This window comes from Lipotes vexillifer, unplaced genomic scaffold, assembly GCF_000442215.2.
Source record: "Lipotes vexillifer unplaced genomic scaffold, Lipotes_vexillifer_v1.1 scaffold311, whole genome shotgun sequence".
Lineage (NCBI taxonomy): Eukaryota > Metazoa > Chordata > Mammalia > Artiodactyla > Lipotidae > Lipotes > Lipotes vexillifer.
Window position 1 is genome coordinate 7435027 of NW_006791012.1, and position 26894 is coordinate 7461920.

Genomic DNA, 26894 nt, shown 5'->3' on the forward strand with positions numbered 1-26894 from the left:
CCTTTTTGCGGTACGCGGGCCTCTCACTGTTGTGGCCTCTCCCGCTGCGGAGCATAGGCTCTGGACGCACAGGCTCAGCAGCCATGGCTCACGGGCCCAGCTGCTCCATGGCATGTGGAATCTTCCCGGACCGGGGCACGAACCCGTGTCCCCTGCATTGGCAGGCGGACTCTCAACCACTGCACCACCAGGGGAGCCCCTCATTGTAGTTTTGATTTGCATTTCTCTAATAATAGGTGATGTTGAGAGCTATCATGTGCTCTTTGGCCATCTGTATGTCTTCTTCGGAGAAATGTCTATTTAGGTCTTCTGCCCATTTTTTGGTTGAGTTGTTTGTTTTTTTAATATTGAGCTGCATGAGCTGTTTATATATTTTGGAGATTAATCCTTTGTCTGTTGATTCATTTGCAAATATTTTCTCCCATTCTGAGGGTTGTCTTTTCATCTTGTTTATGGTTTCCTTTGCTGTGCAAAAGCTTTGAAGTTTCATTAGGTCCCATTTGTTTATTTTTGTTTTTATTTCCATTACTCTAGGAGATGGATCAAAAGAGATCTCGCTGTGATTTATGTCAAAGAGTGTTCTTCCTATGTGTTCCTCTAAGAGTTTTATAGTGTCCGGTCTTACATTTACATTAAACTCCATTTTGAGTTTCTTTGTGTGTATGGTGTTAGGGAGTGTTCTAATTTCATTCTTTTACATGTAGCTGTCCAGTTTTCCCAGCACCACTTATTGAAGAGACTGTCTTTTCTCCATTGTATATCCTTGCCTCCTTTGTCATAGATTAGCTGACCATAGGTGCGTGGTTTTATCTCTGGGCTTTCTATCTTGTTCCATTGATCTATATTTCTGTTTTTGTGCCAGTACCATATTGTCTTGATTACTATAGCTTTGTAGTATAGTCTCAAGTCAGGGAGTCTGATTACCCCAGCTCCGTTTTTTTCCCTCAAGACTGCTTTGGCTATTCTGGGTCTTTTGTGTCTCCATACAAATTTTAATAGTTTTTGTTCTAGTTCTGTAAAAAATGCCATTGGTAATTTGGTAGGGATAGCATTGAATCTGTAGTTGCTTTGAGTAGCATAGTCATTTTCACAGTATTGATTCTTTTAATCCAAGAACATGGTATATCTGTCCATCTGTTGGTATCATGTTTAATTTCTTTCATCAGTGTCTTATAGTTTTCTGCATACAGGTCTTTTGTCTCCCTAGGTAGGTTTATTCCTAGGTATTTTATTCTTTTTGTTGCAATGGTAAATGGGAGTGTTTCCTTAATTTCTCTTTCAGATTTTTCATCATTAGTGTATAGGAATGCAAGAGATTTCTGTGCATTAATTTTGTACCCTGCAACTTTACCAGATTCATTGATTAGCTCTAGTAGTTTTCTGGTGGCATCTTTAGGATTCTCTATGTATAGTATCATGTCATCTGCAAACAGTGACAGTTTTACTTCTTCTTTTCCAATTTGTATTCCTTTTATTTCTTTTTCTTCTCTGATTGCCGTGGCTAGGACTTCCAAAACTATGTTGAATAATAGTGGTGAGAGTGGACATCCTTGTCTTGTTCCTGATCTTAGAGGAAATGCTTTCAGTTTTTCACCATTGAGAATGATGTTTGCTGTGGGTTTGTCGTATATGGCCTTTATTATGTTGAGGTAGGTTCCCTCTATGCCCACTTTCTGGAGAGTTTTTATCATAAATGGGTGTTGAATTTTGTCAAAAGCTTTTTCTGCATCTATTGAGATGATCATATGGTTTTTATTCTTCAATTTGTTAATATGGTGTATCACATTGATTGATTTGCATATATTGAAGAATCCTTGCATCCCTGGGATAAATCCCACTTGATCATGGTGGGTGTATGATTCAATGTGTTGCTGGATTCTGTTTGCTAGTATTTTGTTGAGGATTTTTGCATCTATATTCATCAGTGTTATTGGTATATAATTTTCTTTTTTTGTAGTATCTTTGTCTGGTTTTGGTATCAGGGTGATGGTGGCTTCATAGAACGAGTTTGGGAGTGTTCCTTCCTCTGCAATTTTCTGGAAGAGTTTGAGAAGGATGGGTGTTAGCTCTTCTCTAAATGTTTGATAGAATTCACCTGTGAAGCCTTCTGCTCCTGGACTTTTGTTTGTTGGAAGATTTTTAATCACAGTTCCAGTTTCATTACTTGTGATTGGTCTATTCATATTTTCTATTTCTTCCTGGTTCAGTCTTGGAAGGTTATACCTTTCTAAGAATTTGTCCATTTCTTCCAGGTTGTCCATTTTATTGGCATAGAGTTGCTTGTAGTAGTCTCTTAGGATGCTTTGTTTTTCTGCAGTGTCTGTTGTAGCTTTTCCTTTTTTCATTTCTAATTTTATTGATTTGAGTCCTCTCCCTCTTTTTCTTGATGAGTCTGGCTAATGGTTTATCAATTTTGTGTATCTTCTCAAAGAACCAGGTTTTAGTTTTATTGATCTTTGCTACTGTTTTCTTTGTTTCTATTTCATTTATTTCTGCTCTCATATTCATGATTTCTTTCCTTCTGCTAACTTTGGATTTTGTTTGTTCTTTTTTCTCTAGTTCCTTTAGGTGTAAATTTAGATTGTTTATTTGAGATTGTTCTTGTTTCTTGAGGTATAGCTATAAACTTCCCCCTTAGAAGTGCTTTTGCTGCATCCCACAGGTTTTGGATCGTCATGTTTTCACTGTCATTTGTCTCTTGGTATTTTTTGATTTCCTCTTTGATTTCTTCAGTGATCTCTTGGTTATTTAGTAACGTATTGTTTAGCCTCCATGTGTTTGTGTTTTTTTCGTTTTTTTCCCTGTAATTCATTTCTCATCTCATAGTGTTGTGGTCAGAAAAGATGCTTGATATGATTTCAATTTTCTTAAATATACTGAGGCTTGATTTGTGACCCAAGATGTGATCTATCCTGGAGAATGTTCCGTGTGCACTAGAGAAGAAAGTGTAATCTGCTGTTTTTAGATGGAATGTCCTATAAATATCAATTAAATATATCTGGTCTATTGTGTCATTTAAAACTTCTGTTTCCTTATTTATATTCATTGTGGATGATCTGTCCATTGGTATAAGTGAGGTGTTAAAGTCCCCCACTATTATTGTGTTACTGTCGATTTCCTCTTTTAGAGCTGTTAGCAGTTGCCTTATGTACTGAGCTGCTGCTATGTTGGGTGTATATATATTTTTAATTGTTATATCTTCTTCTTGTACTGATTCCTTGATCATTATGTAGTGTCCTTCCTTGTCTCTTATAACATTCTTTATTTTACAGTCTGTTTTATCTGATATGAGTGTTGCTACTCCAGTTTTCTTTTGATTTCCATTTTCATGGAATATCTTTTTCCATCCCCTCACTTTCAGTCTGTATGTATTCCTAGGTTTGAAGTGGGTCTCTTGTAGACAGCATATAGATGGGTCTTGTTTTTGTATCCATTCCGCAAGCTTGTGTCTTTTGGTTGGAGCATTCAATCCATTCACGTTTAATGTAATTATCGATATGTATGTTCCTATGACCATTTTCTTAATTGTTTTGTTTTTGTTTTTGTAGGTCCTTTTCTTCTCTTGTGTTTCCCACTTAGAGAAGTTCCTTTAGCATTTGTTGTAGAGCTGGTTTGGTGGTGCTGAATTCTCTTAGCTTTTGCTTGTCTGTAAAGGTTTTGATTTCTCCATCAAATCTGAATGAGATCCTTGCTGGGTAGAGTAATCTTGGTTTTAGGTTCTTCCCTTTCATCACTTTAAGTATATCATGCCACTCCCTTCTGGCTTGTAGAGTTTCTGCTGAGAAATCAGCTGTTAACCTTATGGGAGTTCCCTTGTATGTTATTTGTCATTTTTCCCTTGCGGCTTTCAATAATGTTTCTTTGTCTTTAATTTTTGCCAATTTCATTACTATGTGTCTTGGCATGTTTCTCCTTGTGTTTATCCTGTATGGGACTCTCTCTGCTTCCTGGACTTGGGTGGCTATTTCCTTTCCCATGTTAGGGAAGTTTACTACTATAATCTCTTCAAATATTTTCTCAGGTCCTTTTTCTCTCTCTTCTCCTTCTGGAACCCCTATAATGTGAATGTTGTTGCATTTAATGTTGTCCCAGAGGTCTCTTAGGCTGTCTTCATTTCTTTTCATTTATTTATTTTTTTTATTCTGTTCCGCAGCAGTGAATTCCACCATTCTGTCTTTCAGGTCACTTATCCGTTCTTCTGCCTCAGTTATTCTGCTATTGATTCCTTCTAGTATAGTTTTCATTTCAGTTATTGTATTGTTCATCTCTGTTTGTTTGTTCTTTAATTCTTCTAGGTCTTTGTTAAACATTTCTTGCATCTTCTCGATCTTTGCCTCCATTCTTTTCCCAAGGTCCTGGATCATCTTCACTATCATTATTCTAAATTCTTTTTCTGGAAGGTTGCCTATCTCCACTTCATTTAGTTGTTTTTCTGGGGTTTTATCTTGTTCCTTCATCTGGTACATAACCCTCTGCCTTTTCATCTTGTCTACCTTTCTGTGAATGTGGATTTTGTTCCACAGGCTGCAGGATTGTAGTTCTTCTTGCTTCTGCTGTCTGCCCTCTGGTGGATGAGGCTATCTAAGAGGCTTGTGCAAATTTAGGCTTTCTATCTTTTGTCTTTGGAAAATTTTAGCAACAAAGGAGTAATCTGTTTCTGTTTCTTGAAGTTCTGGTAGACTACACTTAAGAAAACATTTTAGGGAGTACTAAGGGGAGATCATTATTGCTTTTTCAGTTTATTCTGTGGAAGGTTATTGGTCTATATGGGTTTGTTCATTCATCTTGAGTCAAATTTTAATTATTTGTATGTTTCTTCAAAATTGTTCATTTCAGTCACATCAGTAGTTCTCAGAGTGTTGTGTAGGGACTACTAGGCGTCCTTGCAAGAGGTTCATAAGGCCAAAAGTATTTTCATAATATATGTAATTATTTGCCTTTTTCATTCTCATCCTCTCAAGAGTATACAGTGGAGTTTTCCAGAGGCTACATGATATGTACTATTGCAGCAAATTGAATGTAGAAGCAGATATGAAAAAACAGCTATCTTTTATTAAGATATATACTCAGGAAATTGCAAAAATGTACTGCATTGCCATTCTTTTAAATTATTTTGTTTGAAAAATATAATATTTAAAAAATGTTATTTATGTTAGCATGTAGTAGGTTTATTACTGTGTTATCAATTTTAGATGAATTAATATTTTTAAATTTTTTAGTTTTAATTACTAATATTATAAATATTTATAGATATAACCAACATAAAAGCTATATTGGGTTCTCAGAAATGTTTAATACTGTAAAAAGTCGTGAAGCCAAACTGTTTGAGAACCACTGATCTAGGTTTAATAATTTAATTCTTTTGAAAATGCATGTACTTATCAGCTATGTTTCTTGAAATCTTCTTTGAATAGAATATTCTGCCTTCTGCCTTATGGGTATGTTTATATATATATATGTATATATATATATGCACACACACACATACACACACATATATACATACACATACATATATATATCTGCATCTGTACGTACACATACATATTTGCTGCATCTTTGTTTTTTACATAGTTATTGTGTGTCTCTTCATGTGTGCTTGTGAGCAGAACCCCAATGTAGATAGAAGAACTGGCCCACTTGGTATTTTGGATCTTCTTTGTGGCTGATTTTGTCCACAGGCCAAGTTTACAGAAGTGACTTAGATATGTGAACTGGCAGACTTCTGATGGTCGGCCTGGATGAAAGGCATGGAGTTTCTGATCTGTAGCAGAAAGAGTGGGAGGCTCCTCCAGGGAAGTTGCTGTCATAGGCCAGCCCTATGCTCTGATGGTTACATTGGATTTCTTTTTTTGTGGTATGCGGGCCTCTCACTGCTGCGGCCCCTCCCCTTGTGGAGCACAGGCTCTGGACGCGCAGGCCCAGCGGCCATGGCTCACGGGCCCAGCCGCTCTGCGGCATGCGGGATCCCCCCAGACCAGGGCACGAACCCGTGTCCCCTGCATCGGCAGGCAGACTCTCAACCACTGCGCCACCAGGGCAGCCCTACATTCAATTTCTTGAAACCTATATTGTGTCCAAGGTAGGAATCCAGAAAACTCCCTAGATTGAGTCTGCTATGTACAGGATCCTGGCCACTATGAATCCCATGGTCAGTACTTTTCTGGGGCCTGCAGTCTATGCATGCCAGCTGTCTGTCCTCAGTGTACCCTCTTCCCCAATCCCATCAAGCTGAAGTATTTGATCTTCTTATCCATGATGACTATCTAGAAGCCTCTGGCTCTGAAGGCCAGTGCCTGTGGAGATGTACTGCAGGGCACAGATGAGATTCCTGGGCCTGGTACCTCCTGCCTGCTACCTGTGCACTGGGAGCTCCTTCTTGGAAAGGAATAATCCAGCACAGTGAGGCATAGGGTTACAAGCCAAGACCTAGGACAGGGTTTTAGCTGTTAAAGCCTCAACTTATTCTTTCAGCAAAAGGGCCGAGGACTGTTGAACAAGGGTTAGTTTGAAGGCATTGAGATCCAAGACTGGAAAAGACCCTAATCCTTCTCCTTGCTGTACCTGTCAAAATCATTTCCTTTATCCAGAGGCAGGTTGAGCAATTGCTTGGATTTTTTTCAGTAGCCTCCTAAAAGCTGTCCCTGATTCATGCCCTAGCTTGGCACTCAAAATCTGCTGACCTTTCCAGTTTCATCTCTAGTCTTTGAACCCCTACTCACATTTATGTACACACATACATACCCCAAGCTCCAACTTTACTGAATTGTAGTTCCCCAACATGCCTTTTTTTCTTTTTATTGAAGTGTAGTTGATCCACAATCTGTGCCAATCTCTGCTGTGCACCACAGTGACTCAGTTTTATACACATAGATATGATTTTCTATATTCTTTTCCATGATGGTTTATCCCAGGAGATTGGATATAGTTGCCTGTGCTATACAGTAGGACCTTGCTGTTTATCCATTCTAAATGTAATAGTTTGCATCTACCAACCCCAGACTCCCAGTCCATCCCTCTCGGCAACCACAAGTCTGATCTCTATGTCAGTGAGTCTGTTTCTGTTCTGTAGATAGGTTCATTTGTGCCATATTTTACTTTCCACATGTAAGTGATATCATATGGCATTTGTCTTTCTGTTTCTGACTTCACTTAGTGTGATAATTACTTGCATCCATGTTGCTGCAAATGGCATTATTTCATTCTTTTTTTATGACTGAGTAGTATTCCATTGTATATATGTACCACAGCTTCTTTATCCATTCATCTGTTGATGGACATTTAGGTTGTTTCCATGTTTTGGCTATTGTGAACAGTGCTGCTAATGAACATAGGGGTGCATGTACCTTTTTGAATTATAGTTTTTCCTGGGTATGTGCCCAGGAGGGGATTGCTGAATCATATGGTAATTCTAATTTTAGTTTTCTGAAGAACCTCCATACTGTTCTCCAGCAGTACAACTTACATTCCCACCAACACTGTAGGAGGGTTCCCTTTTCTCCACACCCTCTACAGCATTTGTTATTTGTAGACTTTTTAATGATGGCCATTCTGACCGGTGTGAGGTAGTACCTCATTGTAGTTTTGATTTGCATTTCTCTAATAATTAGTGATGTTGAGCATCTTTCCATGTGCCTATTGGCCATCCATAAGTCTTCTTTGGAGAAATGTCTATTAAGGACTTCTGCCCATTTTTCAGTTGGGTTGTTTGCTTTTTTGTTGTTGAGTTGTATGAGCTGTTTGTATATTTGGGAGGTTAAGCCCTTGTCAGTTGCATCATTTGCAAATAATTTCTCCCATTCTGTAGGTGGTCTTTTCATTCTTTTTATGGTTTCCTTTGCTGTGCAAAAGCTTGTAAGTTTGATTAGGTCCCATTTGTTTATTTTTGTTTTTGTTTCTATTGCCTTGGGAGACTGACCTAAGAAAATATTGGTACGATTAGAGAATGTTTTGCCTATGCTCTCTTTTAGGAGTTCTGTGGTGTCATGTCTTATGTTTAAATCTTTAAGCCATTTTGAGTTTATTTTTGTGCATGGTGTGAGGGTGTGTTCTAACTTCATTTATTTACATGCAGCTGTCCAACTTTCCCAGTACCACTTGCTGAAGAGACTTTTTCCCATTTTATATTCTTGTCTCCTTTGTTGAAGATTAATTGACGATAGGTGTGTGGGTTTATTTCTGGGCTCTCTATTCTGTTCCACTGATCCATATGTGACAACATGCCATTTTTAATTCCTCCCCTTCTCTCTCTGTTCTTCCTTCCTTCCACCTGTGCTTGAATTAGCCTCAATCCCTGGCCTTACTGTAACCCACCCTCATAGTTTGGTGCTGGATGCACCCCCAGCTCAGAACTCTAAGCTTAAAAGCCATTCCCTGGACTTCCCTGGTGGCGCAGTGGTTAAGAATACGCCTGCCAATGCAGGGGTCACAGGTTCGATCCCTGGTCCAGGAAGATCCCACATGCTGCGGAGCAACTAAGCCCCTGCGCTGCAACTACTGAGCCTGCACTCTACTGAGCCCGGGAGCCACAACTACTGAGCCCGTGCACCACAACTGGTGAAGCCCACATGCTCTAGGGCCCACGGGCCACAACAACCGAACCTGCTTGCTGCAGTTACTGAAGCCCACACGCCTAGAGCCTATGCTCCACAGCAAGAGAAGCCACCACAACAAGAAGCCCGTGCACTGCAATATAGAGTAGCCCCTGCTCGCCACAACTAGAGAAAGCCCGCACACAGCAACAAAGACCCAACACAGCCAAAAAAAAAAGAAAAAGAAAAAAAAACAAAACCATTCCCAGGCATAGAGTTTCCATGATGTGTGTATACAGGTATATGCTTATGTGTGTGTGTCTGTATGTCTGTGTATGGCCAGAGTGCACAAGCACTTTTAGCAAGCACGTTATTCAACTGCCCCATTTAGCAAAGCTGAGCCCAGGATTAAATTCTGTGGTTTCTGAATTTTCAGGAGGTGACATGCTGCCTTTGGTATCAAATTTGATTAAACTTGATAAGTTTAATGCCATTTGGTTCTGTTGCAGAGGAAGAATTAAATTGCTTACTCTAGAGAATGAATTTTTTCCACTAAGGAAAAGAACATTTATTAAAATTATCTTGGTGGCTGAAAGGGGGAAATGTACTTCTTTTTCCTCAGCAGAAGCAGGTCCAAGGCATTATTAGCATGTGATAAAAATTGAATAATTGAGCAACACTGACTACTTTGGGATTCAAGTTTCCAGCCCCTGCTGTGTGATTAGTACAGTCCAACCTGCTGGCATACTTAAGCAGGGAGCCTGCAAAGGATTAGGAAGGAAAAACCCTTTAACAAATCTCAGGTACTGAAGACATTTGATTTAATTTTACATGTTACACATGCTAATCTGGTTTCCCTTGGCAACCTCCAGTTCCACCCTACTTTATAATCAGAGGATGGCAGGTAGATTACAGACTTGATGGCATCATCTGGAAGTGACCATAGGGAACAGAGTTTGCCTCAAAAGAGGAGAGAAAAAGGTCAATATAAAAGGACAGAAGAGTCTGAGTTCCCTTAAAAAAAGGACAGATAGTTCTCTATAGCTCAGATACCCATGAGGGTTTCATTGATGAGGGAGGTTCCAGAACTACTTATAGCAGAGCAGTTTGGGACGTGAGGGAAAGGGATCAAGCCTTTTAAGTCTTTAAAGGGATAATAATTTTATTACTTGTGAAATACAGATAAGGTTTTAATTCAAAAATGACAGTAATAGTTACCGTTTATTAAGTACATCCCAGGAATCTTACTTGGTTCTTTACATACATAATTTCATTAAATCCTTATAATATCTCTGCAAGGGGAGTATTAATATCCCTTTACAGATGAGGAAACAAGTATTTATTGATCTGTTAAAGTATGGAGGCTGAAGGAAGGTGGGGTAACATTGAATACAAGGTTTCAACTTTAGTCGATTTATTTATTTTTTATTATTTATTTATTTTTCTATGATCTCAAAGTCCTATAAGTCTTAATAGCCCCTGTTACAAAACAGTATACTAAGTAATGTCCATTAATGATGACCTTTAGCCATCCAGAAAAATTTAAATTACAATCATCTTAGTCTAACTCTCTTATTTTATACATTAGGAAACAGAGTGCCAGAAATCTGGTAAAGCCTAAAGCCAGGTCTTCTGACAACTCATAATTTGTGTATTACACCATGCCCATGCACTTTCAGAGAGAGCTTGAGTAAATGGAAGGCAAGAAGGAAGGGGTCTTGCAGCGCTATAAATGGTATTAGTTTGAGCTAGCAAAGTAAACAAACTAACAGATCGGAAGGTACTGATGAGACATTTAGGTACTGGGAACAGTTCTAGTTCTTACCTAGCTAGTGATTAATTTATTCTGCTTGGCTCATGTCTGAACAAAGTAATGCACATGATGTTTCCAAATGATCCTAAGTCTTTAGCAGTCTCTGGTGCCCCACCAGCCACTTGAAGTTTAAAAGGACAGGGTTCTACATATGAACAACAAAAGCTGTCTCTCTCTCTCTCTGTCTCTCTGTCTCTCTCTTTGTCTTTGTCTTTGTCTCCCTGTCTCTCTCTCCCTGTCCCTCTCTTTCTCCAGGTCTTGAAGTGGATATGACTGGCCATTTTTGTGACATGTAGAAGCAGAGACTACTTATGGCATTTTATTGACTTACACACGTATGCTTCTGTCATGTTCACAGAATGCTGTATATATGAGGCAGGCCATGTATTACCTTTCTTTAAGGTGAAAGCTATGGGAGTCTAATGGCAAACTGAGAAATCTTAGTGTCACACACTTACCATGCAAAGCATTTTATATGAATTTCACTTAATCCTCATAATGACCATGATTGTGAATGTTATTGTTTTCATTTTAGCAACTTTTTCAGTTTTTTATTAATCCTTCCCAGAACATTCTCCCTAGCATTTAATTATGAGAATTTTCAAAACTATATTAAAGTTGAAAGAATTGTACAGTGAACACCCATATACCCACCTAGATTCTATACTTGTTGCTATTTTTCTTTATTTGCTTTATTATATACCTATCAATTTATCCAGCCACCCATCTTAGTTTTTGTTGTATTTCAAAGTGAGTTATAGACATTAGCACATTTTACTCCTAAACACTTACATGTGGATATCATTAATTAGAGTTAAAAATGTTAGCTCTATTAAAAAAACAAAAACAAAAAACTGAGTCCTTCTTTGGAGACATAGTATGTAGTCCTCAATCACTTTGAGCTTTCCCCTATGAAATAGTAAGATATTTAAAAATATATATATATATATAAGCTACCCATACTAAAAAACACTTGTAACTCAATAATGAGAAATAGAAATCTGTGGGGAGGAGGGGGATACCACTGTTGAATTCGTAGGCCACAGCAAGCCAGCGCTACAAAGTGGCATCTTACCTCACTTCTGATTTTAAATGAGATTGAGGTCATTGCTGCATTTCTGAACACTGCCTCCTCTCCTGAAAAGGAGAGTTTGATTAGCAAATTACTTAAGCAGTTTACTAATGATATTGGAACCAAATTTCAATGAACATTTTTTCCCTTTTCTTTCTGGGTGTGACTAAATTGCCTACAGCATGCTGCATGGTTGCTGGTAAAACAGGAAATGGGGTAAGTAATTTAGGTAGGGAATTTTTACTACCCTTTAAATATAAGCTACCCGATTCTTAAAGTACTTTTACTACTACTATCTCTTTTTTTAGAGGGAGTTCACTAGCTGCTAGAGAAATTGGCACAAAGAGGAAATTTTTATTGTATATATTTAAGGTGTTAACCTTGTTTAATTGGTTTATTTGCACAGCATATTAGTAGTCTATTAAAGCAGACTCATTTTTTTTTTTTTTGGTAGATTTATAATGAATGTAAATGCATGTAGTTTGGCAACTTATTTTAAGGGAACACATTTTATACTGGTCTTAGAAACTAAATTATAAAACTAATTATGCTATAAAAGATACATAGTAAAGTCCTAGTTAAGGCAGAACAACAGTGAGTTTATACATAGATAAGACATAGAAAACATAGGTCCACAATCCTTTATCTGAAACCCTTGGTGCCAAATGTGTTTTGAAATTTATAATTTTTTAGACTTTGGAAATGTAATACAGTATAAATACCATATATAATATACCCATCTCCTCCAGGGTCTGGGATAGTACTATATAATCAAACATTAATATTTCTGCAGTGAAATATATGAATAGTCACAATAAATTTGATAAACAAAGTCTAAATAAATAGCCTCACATGTTCAAGTCAGAGTTTGGTTGCCAACTGAGTTAAGGAAAAAATCTTTAATTTCCCAGAGCTTTCTGGATTTTGAAATTAAAAATTTTATACCAGTATGAAAAGGACCATGTGACTACTGGAGTTTCCTGTGTACTCTGGAAAGAAAACCACAGAGAGAAGTATAAATTTCTGTATCAGAATCTCATACTTGGTGTTTTATAGGAAATTAGTTGATTTGGCTTTTTTGTGTGTGTTGTATTTCACATCTGCATTTTTAAAAGGGTAATAACCACATATTTATTAAAGGTTTGGGGGTTCTGTTAGGTTATGTTAAATTAGTCTCAAATGCTTGTGATTCTGGCATAATAAAATTTGATCCTATGTTTGAGAAATTTGTTAGCATAGTCGAGTCAGAGCATGCTATTTTTTAAATGTTTCCAGTTTCCATCTACCTTGCTTGCTGTTGTTATTTCTTATTGAAGGATTTTAAACTAAGCTTAGTTCTTCCAAAAGATCCTGATCAATGTAGGGATACTAGAACAGAAAAAAATATAGAATAGTAGTCTTTTCTCTCAGTGTCCCTAGTTCATCCTAATATCAAAAGGTTGTGGAGGAATTGCCGTTAAAGAATTGATTCAAGGAATTTAGGAAAAAATGTATTGGATATTTTGGTTCATGTTTGCTTTAGAATGGTTATTCTGTTGTATCTGTAGCAAAAGTGATCCTAATTAATATCCTTATCATTAGTTATCTAGCAGAGGAAAGAGAGAAATGCAGTTACTAAGTATTAAATTGGTACTGAATTTACCTTAATGACTACTGATTTGCCTAAAGGACCATCAGCCATAAGCTAAGGACCTTTGTGAAAACATTCACCCTAAATTATATTAGAAAAGCTATTAGCCACATTCAACTTGCAGGATTGAAAATATGGAGTTTTAAGTATTATATTTTTGCCTTAAATGTGAGGTTAAGGTTTCCAAAATGTCTCTTAACCCTTTCTTATAGCTCTTTAATCTGGAAGGAAAAAATTCCTGTTGAAGTTTTTAAACTGGATTAACGTGCTTTAAATGTTTTTCAGAGACATGAGGGACTTAAAGTATCGGTTTTCTTAAATATATAATAGTAATGTTTTAATCCATTTTTAGGATTGGCTTTGGCTACAATCCTTTGTACTCTCTAGAGTCTAAACAATTTTTAAAGGGTTTTCCATTCTTGTGTTTTGTTTCACCTTTTTATTCTTTAAAATGTGTGCTCATACCTTACTTATTTACTTTTCAACTGTGATTCTATTTTATGCAAACATTATTAGTTAAACTGTTGATACAATATCAAGATAGTCTGAAAATTTCTAAAATGTTTCTGATAGAGAACTAGGAACGGTTTATGAAGCTAAAAGGCTCAGTGTTTGAATAAGTTCTTAAGTGTAAGGAAGTAACTTAATTTTTTTGTCAGATGTAGGGCTTATCAGAGTATTTCATTGTTAAACCACAATCCCAAAGCATATGAAAGCATTCTGTTGAACCAGTTATTCTCAGCTGGATAAGAATGGGTAGATCAACTATTTCTTAATTTGCATTTTTTAGAGGGACAGTGGTCTTTGTGTGTGTGTGTGTGTGTGTGTGTGTATTTAGATCAATTAAGTTTAGCCATTAGCTAAATTATGTTTTGTTTTCTACCTGTAATTCGTAGTGTCTTTTGGTCTTGAGGAATTAAATTACAATGGATATTGACTATATTGTCCTTTCTAATAGTGAAAATAGGACATTGAAAGAAATGATTCACAAGTTGGCCTAAACACCTCTTTTGTTAAAAGCAGTCCTGTAAATAGCTATAGGACTGATTTGAAGTTTTAATTATTTGAATGATACGGCCTGTTTAATAGTGATATTGCAGAGTAGGACTGTTTGAATATTACCATACCATGTTTTTCTTTCCTTTTACTTCAGTTCCTTTCTATCTCATTTTAGGTTACAAACTAAAAGCTAGAACTCATAATTGGGACTTCCCCAAACCTATTTATTGGCTCATGAGTAGATTTTGGGGGAATGTAAAATGTTTATTGAGATATTTATATGTTGTTAAATTGATGAGCCTTCTAGAACACCGATACTTTAGGATTTGATACTTCTTCTTTACCAGTAAAGAGAAGTACAGCTTTTACATTGATTTCCCAAAAGTAAGCCCCCGTTATCAGGAAGAGAGTAGATACAAACATTTTTGGTCTGAGATTATTGTAATACACAGTTTGTAGTTTCTAAGCAATAAATAATCCTCTCTATTCCACCTTTCCATCTTCTGATGTATAAATCCTGGAATCTGGCAATTCTATCTCAGAAAAACCTCATTTGTCTGCTTTTGTCTTTGAAGCTTCAAAAACTGTCTTATATGCCATTAAAAAAAAGCAGTTTCTTGATTCTACTAGAATATAGGTCCATGAACTGAGGAATTTTTGTCTGCTTTGGTCTCTGCTTTCTATCTAATGTGTACAATAGTGCCTGGGACATAGTAGGCGCTCAATAATATATACTTTTTAATAATCACATAAATTCTTACTTTCATAAAAATGAAGCTTTTCATGTCAGTGAATTAATTTTTATGTTATTCAGAAAGCAGAGTCTGTCGCTGGAAAGAAATGATACAGTTCAGCTAAAAGAAGCCTACAAATGGATAACTCACCCCCTGTTTTCAGAGGAACTGGGTGTTCCCATTGATGGAAAGGTATTGGGTCATCAGCATTGTTAATTTTATTCTGTGGTTTTACTAGTTTTATTTCATTAAATGGCAGAGTTTTGGTTATCCAAAAGAATCTTCTCTTTCAATAATCCAATGAAGGATTTTTAAGATTTTAAAATGTTAATTTCTAACAGTCTTAAATTGAGGTTAAAGTTTTTCTTTGTTTCTTTTTTTTTAAAGATTTCTTTGTGATCCAAGACACTTATAACAGGTGCAGTGTATCGTAATTGACCTTAAAAGGTTAGAAGTGAATCTTTGCCTTTCGTATATTTATAGTTTAATTAGATAGATTTACTGATACAAAGCTAAACATAAATAACTAGGAACAAGTGTGGAGTCAACTCTAGACTATTTAATTTTGGTTATCTGTGGCTAATTTTGTTTTCAAATATGCAGACAGACCCTATTCAACTACAGTGAGCATGGGCTCAACCTATCCCACCTTGTTGGTATCTCAGGTCCCTCTGTTTAATTTTAAGCAGACGGCCTTTGAAACCAGAACACTTACCATCTCCCCTATTCCAAGGCAGACCTTGCCTCAGCCTTTGAAATGGATTGAATTTTAGGGAAGAGTTCAATAGGTTTCCAGACATGGAAACAGGACATATTCCCAGCTCCTCTTAAATTAGACTTTAATAGTATGGCCTCATTGCTTCATCATTTTGCATGAAGGAAATTCCCTGACTATCAGACACACCCCTATTGAAGTAAAGTCACAAAACCATCTTTCAAAACTAAGTAATTAAAAAATTTTCCTCGTTTTGAATTATATAGCTCTGTTTCCCTCTGTTAGTAAGAGTAAGCTCTGTCCTTTAAACTGAATACTAACAGAATAGAGAATAAAACCACTTCACCGATAGCATGAAGAGGAAATGAGGTGATGAAAGTACTTTGGAAATTAGAGAAGTCATTGATGCAAAATATTTTAACCTCAAATTTCAGTTTGAAGCACAGATAATTTTACATGTTGAATCAGTGAGAACAGAAAATAAAAAACAAAAGATGCGGTAATGTTCTAATGGATTCAGGATGAATGAAGTTTTCTTGAGTAAAAGGAATGTGTTGTAATTTTAATTTTATTTTGTAGATTAGACTAGAGCAAAAATTTAGCTATTCACTATTGTGATTATAGAGTCGCTAATAGGCCTGCTGACGATCCAATGCAATCAGTAAATATAGAACTCAATAAAAAAGGAAAAGTTGTTTTATGGTATGATATTTATATATTTTTCTCAGTGTGGAATTTTGTTTAATCTCCATGGAGGTAAATGTATATAGAGTATGAACTTGTGCTTTTTTGTGTACAAGGATGTTCATTGTGGCATTTTTTAAAAACAGAAAAACTTAACTACAACTTAAACATCCAACAGTCCCTAGAGTGGAAAAGATGTTCATGATGCAATATTAATTGAATTAAGCAATTTTCTAAGTCTGTTTAATATACAAAGAAGTATATACATTTATGTTTCTATTCATAAAAATGGCTACAAGGAAACATGCCAAACTGTTACTGGTTCTGCCTCAGTGGAATGGGATTGAAAACCCATCCTGTTTGATTATTTTATAATTTATTATGATCACTTTTTTAATAAAACAAAAAATTAAGATCTTGCTTTTTAAAAGTCAAATCCGTTAAGAAGTTTGAGCACTTAAAACAAGCCTCATACAGAGTTTTTAAGCATGTGCATAAAGTGCTATTTGCTTTGCTAATAATTCTAATCATAGTACTGACAGGAGTAATTCTTCATTTCTTTCAGTTATCCCTTTCCAATTCCCTGAATTCTCATTCATCTTCATACCTAATTGTACATTTATATATTTTTCTCAGTGTGGAATTTTGTATAATCTTATACAAAATTTATACATGTAGAAAAAAATATACTTGTACAAAAATGTATACATGTACAAAAAATCATACAAATTTATTTTAAAATTTGTTTTAAACTTGTTTTTGTAGGATCACTGATGATTGAGTTTTAGAAGTTAAAAAAAAAAAAGACGATTTCCTTTACAGCTGCCCTGTGAACAAGCTGATTTGAAAACAGTAGTATTTCCAGTTTTCCTTGTCACTCTTTTTCTGAGCCAATCTTTGAGAGTTAATTTCTGTTTCCATTCATAAGTTGTTAGATGTTAGTTTCCTTTTGCTCATCTTTAAACTGTCTTTATAATTTTTAGAGCTTGTTTGAAGTGAGTGTGGTCTTTGCTCACCCAGAAACAGTTGAGGATTGCCACTTCCTGTAAGTTACAATGTAAACAACAATGCCAATTGTGCAACATTGTTAATATTTTTTGATTTTCATGAAAATAGTATTGCTCTTCTTTCTAATGAGCCTGTCAGAACTTGTCATGTCTTAGTAGGTTGTGAGCTGTCTGACATAAGGGTCTAGGCAAACCAATGCAGCTCATATAGGGATTCATTTTGTCTGCTTCTGATATCCTGAATTTAGCAGCCATGTTGTATAAAATATATTTGAATTTTATACTCCCCAAAATAAACTCATTAATCCTTTATATTACCTTGAATTTTACTTAGACGTGCGATATGCCCAGATTGTTTCAAGCCAGCCAAAAACAAACAGGTAAGGATTCCTGCTTCTTACTCTTTAGTGAGTTTTGTCTGAGCTGAATATTCAAATTAACAACAAAAAGATATGCATTAGAAATGTTGGCAGTCTATTATACTAAGAATCAGTCTTTAAATATTTCCATTTATTACATTTATTTCCGTTTTTTCAATTCTCAACACCTTTGCCTTTGGCTGGGAAGTCGTAACACACAAATGTTCTCATGCTTGTGTCAGTGTCTGGATTGTTTCCCCAAGATTATGTCATCTGGGAAAATACCTGTTCAGTATCATCACCGTTCCAAACTTTTGTCTAATATTTATTTTCTAGAAATCGGTATTTTGAAAATATAATCCAAAGTAAATTATTTTATTTAGAACAGTCCTGAATTAATAGAGCCTATTTCAGGCTACATTTGCCAAAAGGTATTTTATTTAAACTCTCCTTTACTGTCTGATGTGAGCTGGTCTTCATGTTAATGAGAAAAATTAGTTAGCATGTACTTTTAGTTTCTATTATGCCAGGATAGAATAGCATGGCACGATATTGGCAAGCTTTCACACCCCAGTTACTTAGCTGATTTTGTGTAGACTCAGGCATTCCTAGTTTTACCGACATCCATTTTGCTGTTGTGGTTGTTAAAAAGAATATAAGTTTATTGCCAAAGATACATCTTTTGGTCTTTCCTCTTGCCTGGGGTGGGAGGGGAGGGTTGGGGAGTTTGTAACATTTGCCAAATACCCGGTGTGGAAATAATCAGAAATGCAGGAAGCCTGAAACACTGCTTGCCTCCTTTTCTCACATTATGGTATACCTAGAACATTACCATGTTTGGCCAGCACCCTGAGGTTAACAGATGAAGTTGCTCTAAGTTGTAAGCAATAGGCCTGGGGGTTCTCATTGTTCCAGGCCCTGCCCCTCAGCCCTTGTGAACTAGAGGGATCTGGGCACAACTGTAGCCCAGTGGTATGCTTTGCCATACCAATTGGGAAGCTCTGCCCAAATGAGCTGTAAGCCATAATTATATTAAAGATCTAGTTTTATTTTTTGTTATCTTTGAGGAAGTATATAAGTACCAGCATCAAATAATAGAGTAAGGAAGTTTTTGTCAAACGATCATGGACACCACGCCATTTGGCCAGTAGGTGTTGTATAGTCTTAAATGTAGTTTTCCTGCCTTATGTCTGGGAATAATTTGAATGACCTTTTGAGATTCTTTCAGGCCTAAGATTTCATATCTTAACAAACGGGCACTTAATTTTTAATTCTAACCCTACGACACCTTAGGGTTCCCCAGAATATGGTTTAGAAAATCATTTTTTTGATGATAAACTGTTTAGATACCTACATTATTCTTCTTTTCAGTCAAGTATAATTTCTCATAACAGAAGAAATAATTGTGATTTATCATAGTGACCACAAATATATGCACTAATTAGTTCTAGTATGTCTACCATGAGGTTTGGCTTTTCTTATTTTAAAAAACCCAGAGTGGGACATTTGTAGATGCCCTTTTATTCAGTATAGTGGATTCATTTACTTTCTCAGAGGTTGGTGAGTGATATTGAATTGCTAGATGCCAAGTCAGGCTGGTTGGCTCTGTTTTACCCCTTACTCTGGCAGCCAACTCCTAAACTATATACCGTGGCCCCTGAAGGGATGTAGGGAAGAAAAGATAGATGGGTCAGTCTAAATTTCTTTTGAGGTCTAGGAAAAAAATATTCAAAGCACATTTCCTTCAATGTCATCATTTTTGTATTTGAAGAATACCACATTTTGAGGGGAATGGGAGAGTGCAGTGAAGTAGACATTCTGCTAGATCCATCTGGTATTATAGACATAGACTAGATTGAAGAGAAGGGTTATAGGTTCTACCAATCACAGAACTGACAGTATGAACACTTGTGCTTCATTTATTTTCTTGAAGTTATTAAGTATTTCTCCCTTTTAAGTATGGTTTAAAATGATGTAATTTCTCCAGCCATGTTCTTTGTTTCAACTCTGATGTTTTCTTATATAGGTGATAAAATGTCTTTTCTTTTCATTTTACCCTATATAGTCAGTATTCACTAGAATGGCAGTTATGAAAGCTTTGAATAAGATTAAAGAAGAGGATTTCCGCAAGTAAGTAGAATTATAGAAACAAGAAATAATCATGGAATTTTAGAATAAAGGGAATGTTAGAAATAATCTGGATTATCTCTAAAACAAGACTGGATATATTTTAGGGAACAGGATTGTGTCTTAATCTTTATTATATCCCCAATCCCTGGCTCAGTATCTGGCATGTAATGGTGTTCAGTAAATGTCAAATTAATATTTGAATTTATGAATCATGTCCAACTTCTTTATCTTTTAGACGAGGATATTGAGGTCCAAAGAGGGAGTTGACTTGCCTAAGATTTCAAATGGGCAATAGAGAGTGGACATAGAGCCAGGTTTCCTGATTCTCCAGCCTATTACTGGTCCCATTACATCCCTCGTCCTGGATTTCCTGTTATTGTACATCTCCAGAAGAGGGAGAAAAGGGCTCCTGAGTTTCCTTTCTTGTTAAAATATACTGAACTGCAGTAAATATTAGATGTAATTCTCAGTGTGTTCATTTTATTTAATAAAATATTATCATAGTTATCCTTCCAGAAGAAGTTATGACGAAGGTTTCATATATTTCTCTGACTAAACAAGAGTCTCAGAATGGAAATATTTTTATTTAAAAAAAATTTTTTTTTTGGCCATGCTGCATGGCTTGTGGGATCTTAGTTCCCCGAACAGGGATTGAACCTGTGCCCCTTGCAGTTGAAGCACAGAGTCCTAACCACTGGACTGCCAGGGAATTCCCTATTAAACTTTAGGAAGTAAAGACAGTTACTCTCTACAAGCAATAGTTCCTAAGTTCCTAAGTGCTTTCTTTGTTAAGACATCTTGGGAAACGGAATGAAAACTTTAAGACAAGCATTTTGGATTAAGTCCACATCTAGTCATTTACAGGTAGATTCCATTCCATGGCTTTGGAATTTCTCAGATGGTGGACAGAGAATAAAGCCATACATTGCTCTTTCTGGTCTGTCCTCAGCTGGATTGAAGTTTCTTAGCTAAAGGACAGAGTCTGCCATATTCCACTTTTTCTGGCTCTGTGGTCTGATTCCCAAGGTCATAGTTGAAATGAAGAGGAAAAAGAGAGAAAAATGTTGGAGTACTCTCCCCACAGGTGGGACATGCTCATGTGGCCAGTCTCTGGCTGCATACCAGCTTTACCCAAATGACTGAGGACCTTGTCAGCCAGCAGCAAGTGTTCATGGATAGCAAAATGAACCTGGAGAGGTTTCCACTACATATAGATGGATTTTTTCCCCCAAATCTCCAGGTTGATTTTGGAAACTGTCATTTGGGAACATGAGGCCTCCTGAGCATGAATGTTATTAGCGAGCCCTTATTTACTTAGTGCCACTCTCATGTATTAAAAGTGGTACTCCAGAGGCCTAAGAGACCCTTATGGTTCCAAAACTTAAAATTAGGGAGAGGCTTAGTCCTTGAGAGACTCAGGCTCTGTGTAACTCAGACAGTGCTGATTCATCTTAGTTATGTGTTTCAATATCATGTCTGGAAAATAGTAGCTGTAAAATTTATTTTGTTTTGCAGGCAGTTTCCTTGTCCTCCAAACTCACCAAAGGCTGTATGCAGTGTTGTTGAAATTGAATGTGCTCATGGTGCTGTTTTTGTGGCTGGTAAAATATTTAGTCCAGGATATACTTATCTTGTCAATTTTCTCTCCTTTCTGAAAAACTCAACTAACTCCTCTGTTTCCTTCTTACTGTTGTTATTAATTTCTGATTAGTTAACTCTTTTGAGAACTAGAGCTGATAACCAAGTTTATTGTAGGTTCTGTAGGCATTCTTAAGGGTCACTCAGGAGATTTGTTATTTAAAATGCCATGTTGAAGGGAAATGATACTTCCCAGGTTTTAATAGTTTTCATCAGAGATGGCCAAGTAAGAATATGGGTACATGTACAGACCTGAAACTGGTCAGGAGAAGGGAGAGGATGTTTTATAACATGAGATCAACCCTGAAAAAAGTTATTTTATTATCTGCAAAATGACTAAACATTTGGCTTCTGCCTGGAAAAAGAAATTGTTGCATTGACTTTCCCAAGAGGTAAATCGGGTAGACAGTTTTTGTTTTGAAAGCTACAGCTGTTTCATAGTAATAGCTGAAATGAAATTGCTCTTTAGTCTTGACTATAATACCCTGCCCTGGGGTAATAAAAGCTACCTGCCTTGGAGTAGCTTTTTTCATAAAACAGTGAGTCATATTCTATTAGGGTTTTTTTTTTCTTACAAAAACTTCAAAATTTCCTGTATTTGAATTCTTTGGAATACATTATCACCAATGACTATTACACTGAGAGCATTATTAACCAGGCATAAAAACAGTAGTTGCTCTTTTTTTAAGGGATTCATAGTGTGTTCCATAATATTGTAACTTGTTCAGTCAGTCAAAAAGATTAATAAGTATATTGAGCATTCCTTTAGAACTCATTTGATGATTCATACCGTGTCTTTAGCCATCTCTTCTATTGCTACCTTAAATTTTTTCATTTAATTATGTGTATGTGTTGACTCTCCAAATTAGATTGTAAGTTAGTTGAAGGCTAAGCCTTGTTTTATATCATAGCACCTAGGATACTGGCATTCAATAAATAGCTGTTGCTTTCCTTTTTATCCTATTGTGTTAAGCACACCATTCCATCCAGGTGACCTTTATATTTCTTTGGCAGGGAGATATAATAAATACTCCAGGAATCTACCACAAACTCCTTGGATAATTGATGGAGAAAGGAAGCTGGACTCTTCAGTGGAAGAATTAATTTCAGACCATCTTTTGACAGTGTTCAAAGCAGAGAGTAAGTGTTATAATATTCATATTTTAGTTACATTGTCATTCATGAATAGACTTCTTGGAGGTGGCAGGAAAGATTTCTGTATTTTGTAAACCACCACCAAGTCTGGGCCCCTTGGCTGGCAGCTTCCTGTGAACAGGGACCGCTGTGTCCTGAGCTCCTCTGCCCTGGGCTGAATTTGAGCCAAGGTGCCCTAGGATTTCTCTCCTCTCTCAAGATTACACTTTTTCCTGGGCAAATTCAAAACAGTTGAAACTACTTTAAATGAATGCACTTAATCTCTGACCTTGGGACATCTTGAGCCTCTGCCTCTTTTTGGAAATATGAGGTAATTAAAATACAACTTCCACATCCAGTGCTGTTCAAGAATAATCACTGGCAAATGCCCAGCTTCCATCTTAACGGCTAAAGTGTCCTAGAATAAAGTTCAGGCCTAGAGAAAATAGATCAATAGCTACCATTTTACAAAGATTTAATAGTAGTTGTGTTGTTTTAATTTCCTAAGTATTAATGAGCCCAGGTTTGTGGGGTGAGTCAGATCCTGTCAGGCATATGCTTTCTTTGCTCAATAGGGCTATCAGGTCAAAGGAGTAAAAAACCTTGTGATTTCACCTAGGATTAGACTAGAGGAAAGGGACTAAGATTTCAATCACAAGAAACCATGTTGTACATCAGGAGAAACTGTAGACAATGAGTAAGTATATCATACTCTTTGGAGTGGGTCTCCTAGCATAATTAGAACACCTTTTTAAAAAATATTTATTTATTTATTTGGTTATGCCGGGTCTTAGTTGTGGCAGGCAGGCTCCTTAGTTGTGGCATGTGGCCTCCTTAGTTGCGTCAGGCAGTCTCCTTAGTTGTGGCATGTGAACTGTTAGTTGTGGCAGGCATGTGGGATCTAATTCCCTGACCAGGTATTGAACCCGAGGCCCTGCATTGGGAGCATGGAGTCTTAACCACTGCTCCACCAGGGAAGTCCCAGAACACCTTTTTTGAAGGACCAGATAGACCAAGACATCCATCTTTTTCTCTGACAAACCTTAAGACAAGCCTGCTTTAGGAATGGCGAGCAGGTGACCAAAATGAGACTGGCTATCCCTTCCAGCTCTCTGCCTGTTAAGAGGAAAGAGAAGCACTTCAAAAACCATATCCCTCTTATAATTTGTTGCCTATCAGGTAGGTGGGCCCTTTTAAAAAGGGCCTTTAAGAATTGTTTACTGAATGGAGAAGAAAGTAACCTAGCAACCTAATATTTTTCAAAATCTTAGCTGTAAAGGGCTATTGCCACGAGCTTTTACCTACTTGACTTAATATTTACACGCTGGTTATCTCCTAAGACTTATCCAAGTTACAAAGAAGTGAAAATAAAGCGTTAGCATGAAAAGTGTCCTTCAGACTCTTTTTGGGGGGCTACCTTATTCCCTTTCTGTAAGAAGATTCAAGATTTAGTTCTGATTATTTGGGTCCCAAGGAAGCCTCCATTGCCAAGAGGGCTGTTGGGGGGCTCTGAAATAGCTATATGTTTCCCCCTTGAAATCTTTCATGAAGGTGATTTGTTGTCATTTTCCATTTGAGGAGGGAAAAAAAATTTCTCCAAACTGAAAATAAAGCAAACTGTGTGTTTAGCATCTGTAATTTTGTGCTGAGGAAATTTATTAAGAGCCGCTTGAGAAAAAGCAGACCTCTGGGCCTCTGTGCTAACTGGCTCCTTGTCATGAAATAAAACCTTGTTGTTCGAAATGGGGCTTCCCTGGTGGCGCAGTGGTTGAGAGGCCGCCTGCCGATGCAGGGGACACGGGTTCGTGCCCCGGTCCGGGAAGATCCCACATGCTGCGGAGCAACTGCGCCCGTGAGCCATGGCCGCTGAGCCCTGTGCATCCAGAGCCTGTGCTCCGCAACGGGAGAGGTCACAACATTGAGACGCCCACGTACCGCAAAAAACAAAAACAAACAAAAAAAACCTTGTTGTTCGAAATGCCTGATTAATAGCATCGATTTGCTAAACTTGTGCTTCTCAGATACATTACTCGTTACTTCTGTGATTCACATCTGACAGCTCCGGGAAAATGGTTCTGACTGTTGTACCTCTGTGCTTTACAGCTCTATGAAAATAAACCAGTATTGCATGAAGCAGCCTAGCTACTTCTATAAAGCAGAAGTAACTAGTACTCCTTCCCCTCAGTGGGAGATACAAACTTGTTTCTCAGCCACCTCAGACTGACACATCATATTCTCTACTTGCCAGTTCTCTAGTTAATAAGTAAAACTTTGACACACTCTCAAAATCAATATGTCTAAGAAATGTTTTCCTAATACATTTATTACTTCACTTATGGAATAAATATTTGTCATGTCAGTTCCCTGCTGAAAACTGGTCAGTGACTAGCTACAGGGTAAAGTCCAAACTTATATAACTTGATATTCTGAGACCGTCATCATCTGGCCTCTGCCCATCCTTCAGTCCCATTGTCTATCTGCCCCCAGGTATGAGAGCCACTACAGACTATCGAACCCCTTACAGTTCCTGATCATTCTTGCCCTTGGTTTTGTCCTTGTTGTTCGTTTGTTTGTATGTTTGAGCAGAAGTCTGTAGAACTCACAGGATTAGGGGGATAAGGCAAGGCGTAATGTGAGTTTAGAAGAATCAACTAAATTTTAAGCATATATTTCCTCATACTTAAGGCAGTGACTCCTTTTCCTTTTTTTGTCATTTATTATTCATAATTGCAAATTATTTTTTAAAGCTTGCCCCCTGAAGTATTTCTCAATGTAGGGTCCAAATTTGCAACATTTTTCTAAAAGATATAATAAATACCCCTTCTCCCTTAATCTGGATTTAATGTTTCTTTGGACTTCTCAAGAGCCTAGTTTTCTGTACTTTTTTCTTGTTGATGGGCTGGAATTTGTGGGAAGTTTTATGGGCTAATTTATGAATTTGAGATTTCTGGTCTGATTGAGTAGTCACTAGTAGATCTACCTCTTTGTGTCCTGTTCATTCCCTCCACCCCTATCAGTCACAGGTTATGGCTTAGTCACTGTAGGGCCCTGGTTCCCCAGTATTATGCCTGGATTAGAGATGGGGGTGGGCAGGTATAAGACAAACTACAGCCCCCCACCCCCACCCCAGGGAGTGTCTTTCAGCTTCCCAGATGCCATTTTGAGCTCTCCATGTAGCTCTCCATCCCTAGTTAGCACTACTCTTGAGTCTGTTGACTCTGACTAGAAGCTGCTGATGTTGCTATAGGTTTATTAGCTGCTTGACAATGGAGTATAGACATGGAATGGAGGGTTCTTTGGGACTTAATGGTCCGCAGAATCCTACTACCTGCCTGGTATAGATTCTCCCCCTGGAGAAGAGCCTGACATTGTGCCCCTCATGGCTGCCTGCTTGGCTAGTCCCAAGGTGTTAACACTGCACAGGTTACCCAGACCTCTGAGCAGCTTGAATTCTAGGCCGACCTTAGATACCTAGGCCTTACCTAACCAGTCCTGGGTTGGTCCTCTCTGGGAGACCCACAGTTTTGGGCCATGTGGGGCAGAGAAGAGCCCACTTCACCTTGGCAGTGGGTGACAGAGAACAGCTTGGAGCCCATGTTTCCAACAAGTGTTGGCCTTGACTTGCTAAAGGGATGTCTTAAAGGTGAAGGAAGGGTGAAATCTTACTTTCTTCACAGCTAAACATCCTAGAAAGGAGAGCTAATCTTCAGTGTAGTTTTTATAGCACTTTTCAAGCCTTTTAGCCTTCCTTTTCCTAAAATCTACATGGGACCTTTGCATATTGAACCTTTCCTGGGAGAAAAATGTCTGTCAAAATGGTACAGACCCTCCTTCCCTTCTACCTTTCCTGTCTGTCCTTCCCAGCAATCTTGTCCTTCCTCATCTTGTGCTCTCCAAAGTGGCTGAACTATGGATTGACCAGGGTTTCCAAAACATCCTAGTCTTTCCCAATCCCTGGTACAAGAGGACTGATTGGTCTTGCTTGTCCCAGTTGGCATGAGTCTGAGCTCTTCCAGCTGTCTTTGTGGTGGTGCAGTGTAGACAGTGATTAAGAGACTCTGGAACCAGACTGCCAGGCTGGTTCAAATCCTGACCCTACCAATTACCAGTGATGTGATCCTAGGCACGTTACTTCTGCTGTCTCTGTCTCACCTTCCTTAGAAGTAAAATGGGGATAATGATAGTATCTACCTCATAGTGTTAACATATATGAAGTACTTAGAATAATGCCTGCTCATGGTAATCTTTCCTGTGGTGAAATCATCAGTTATTTCTGTATCTGAGGAAGTTGTCATGGAACCACTTCCCCTGCCCACCCACACTGTATTGACCACTTTCCCATTCCAATATTTGCAGCTTTTAGTCTGTGATGATCCATCTATCTTAAAATGTATATTAGTTATATTGTGGTTCCAGCTTAGGTTTGCTTACATAATGAATTTCCTTTT

At 37.4% G+C, this 26894-nt stretch overlaps 1 protein-coding gene across 1 annotated transcript in view; it reads left to right on the forward strand.

The window, feature by feature from the left end:
- The window catches only part of PUS10 (pseudouridine synthase 10), a 59097-nt gene that overhangs the window by 20435 nt on the left and 11768 nt on the right, over nt 1-26894 (forward strand). Inside the window, exons 4-10 of the mRNA XM_007464142.1 lie at nt 11598-11632; nt 14860-14971; nt 17162-17223; nt 17520-17565; nt 19610-19674; nt 21190-21275; nt 22327-22452. Coding sequence (XP_007464204.1) covers nt 11598-11632; nt 14860-14971; nt 17162-17223; nt 17520-17565; nt 19610-19674; nt 21190-21275; nt 22327-22452 — 532 coding nt within the window. The remainder of the gene's footprint in view (nt 1-11597; nt 11633-14859; nt 14972-17161; nt 17224-17519; nt 17566-19609; nt 19675-21189; nt 21276-22326; nt 22453-26894) is intronic.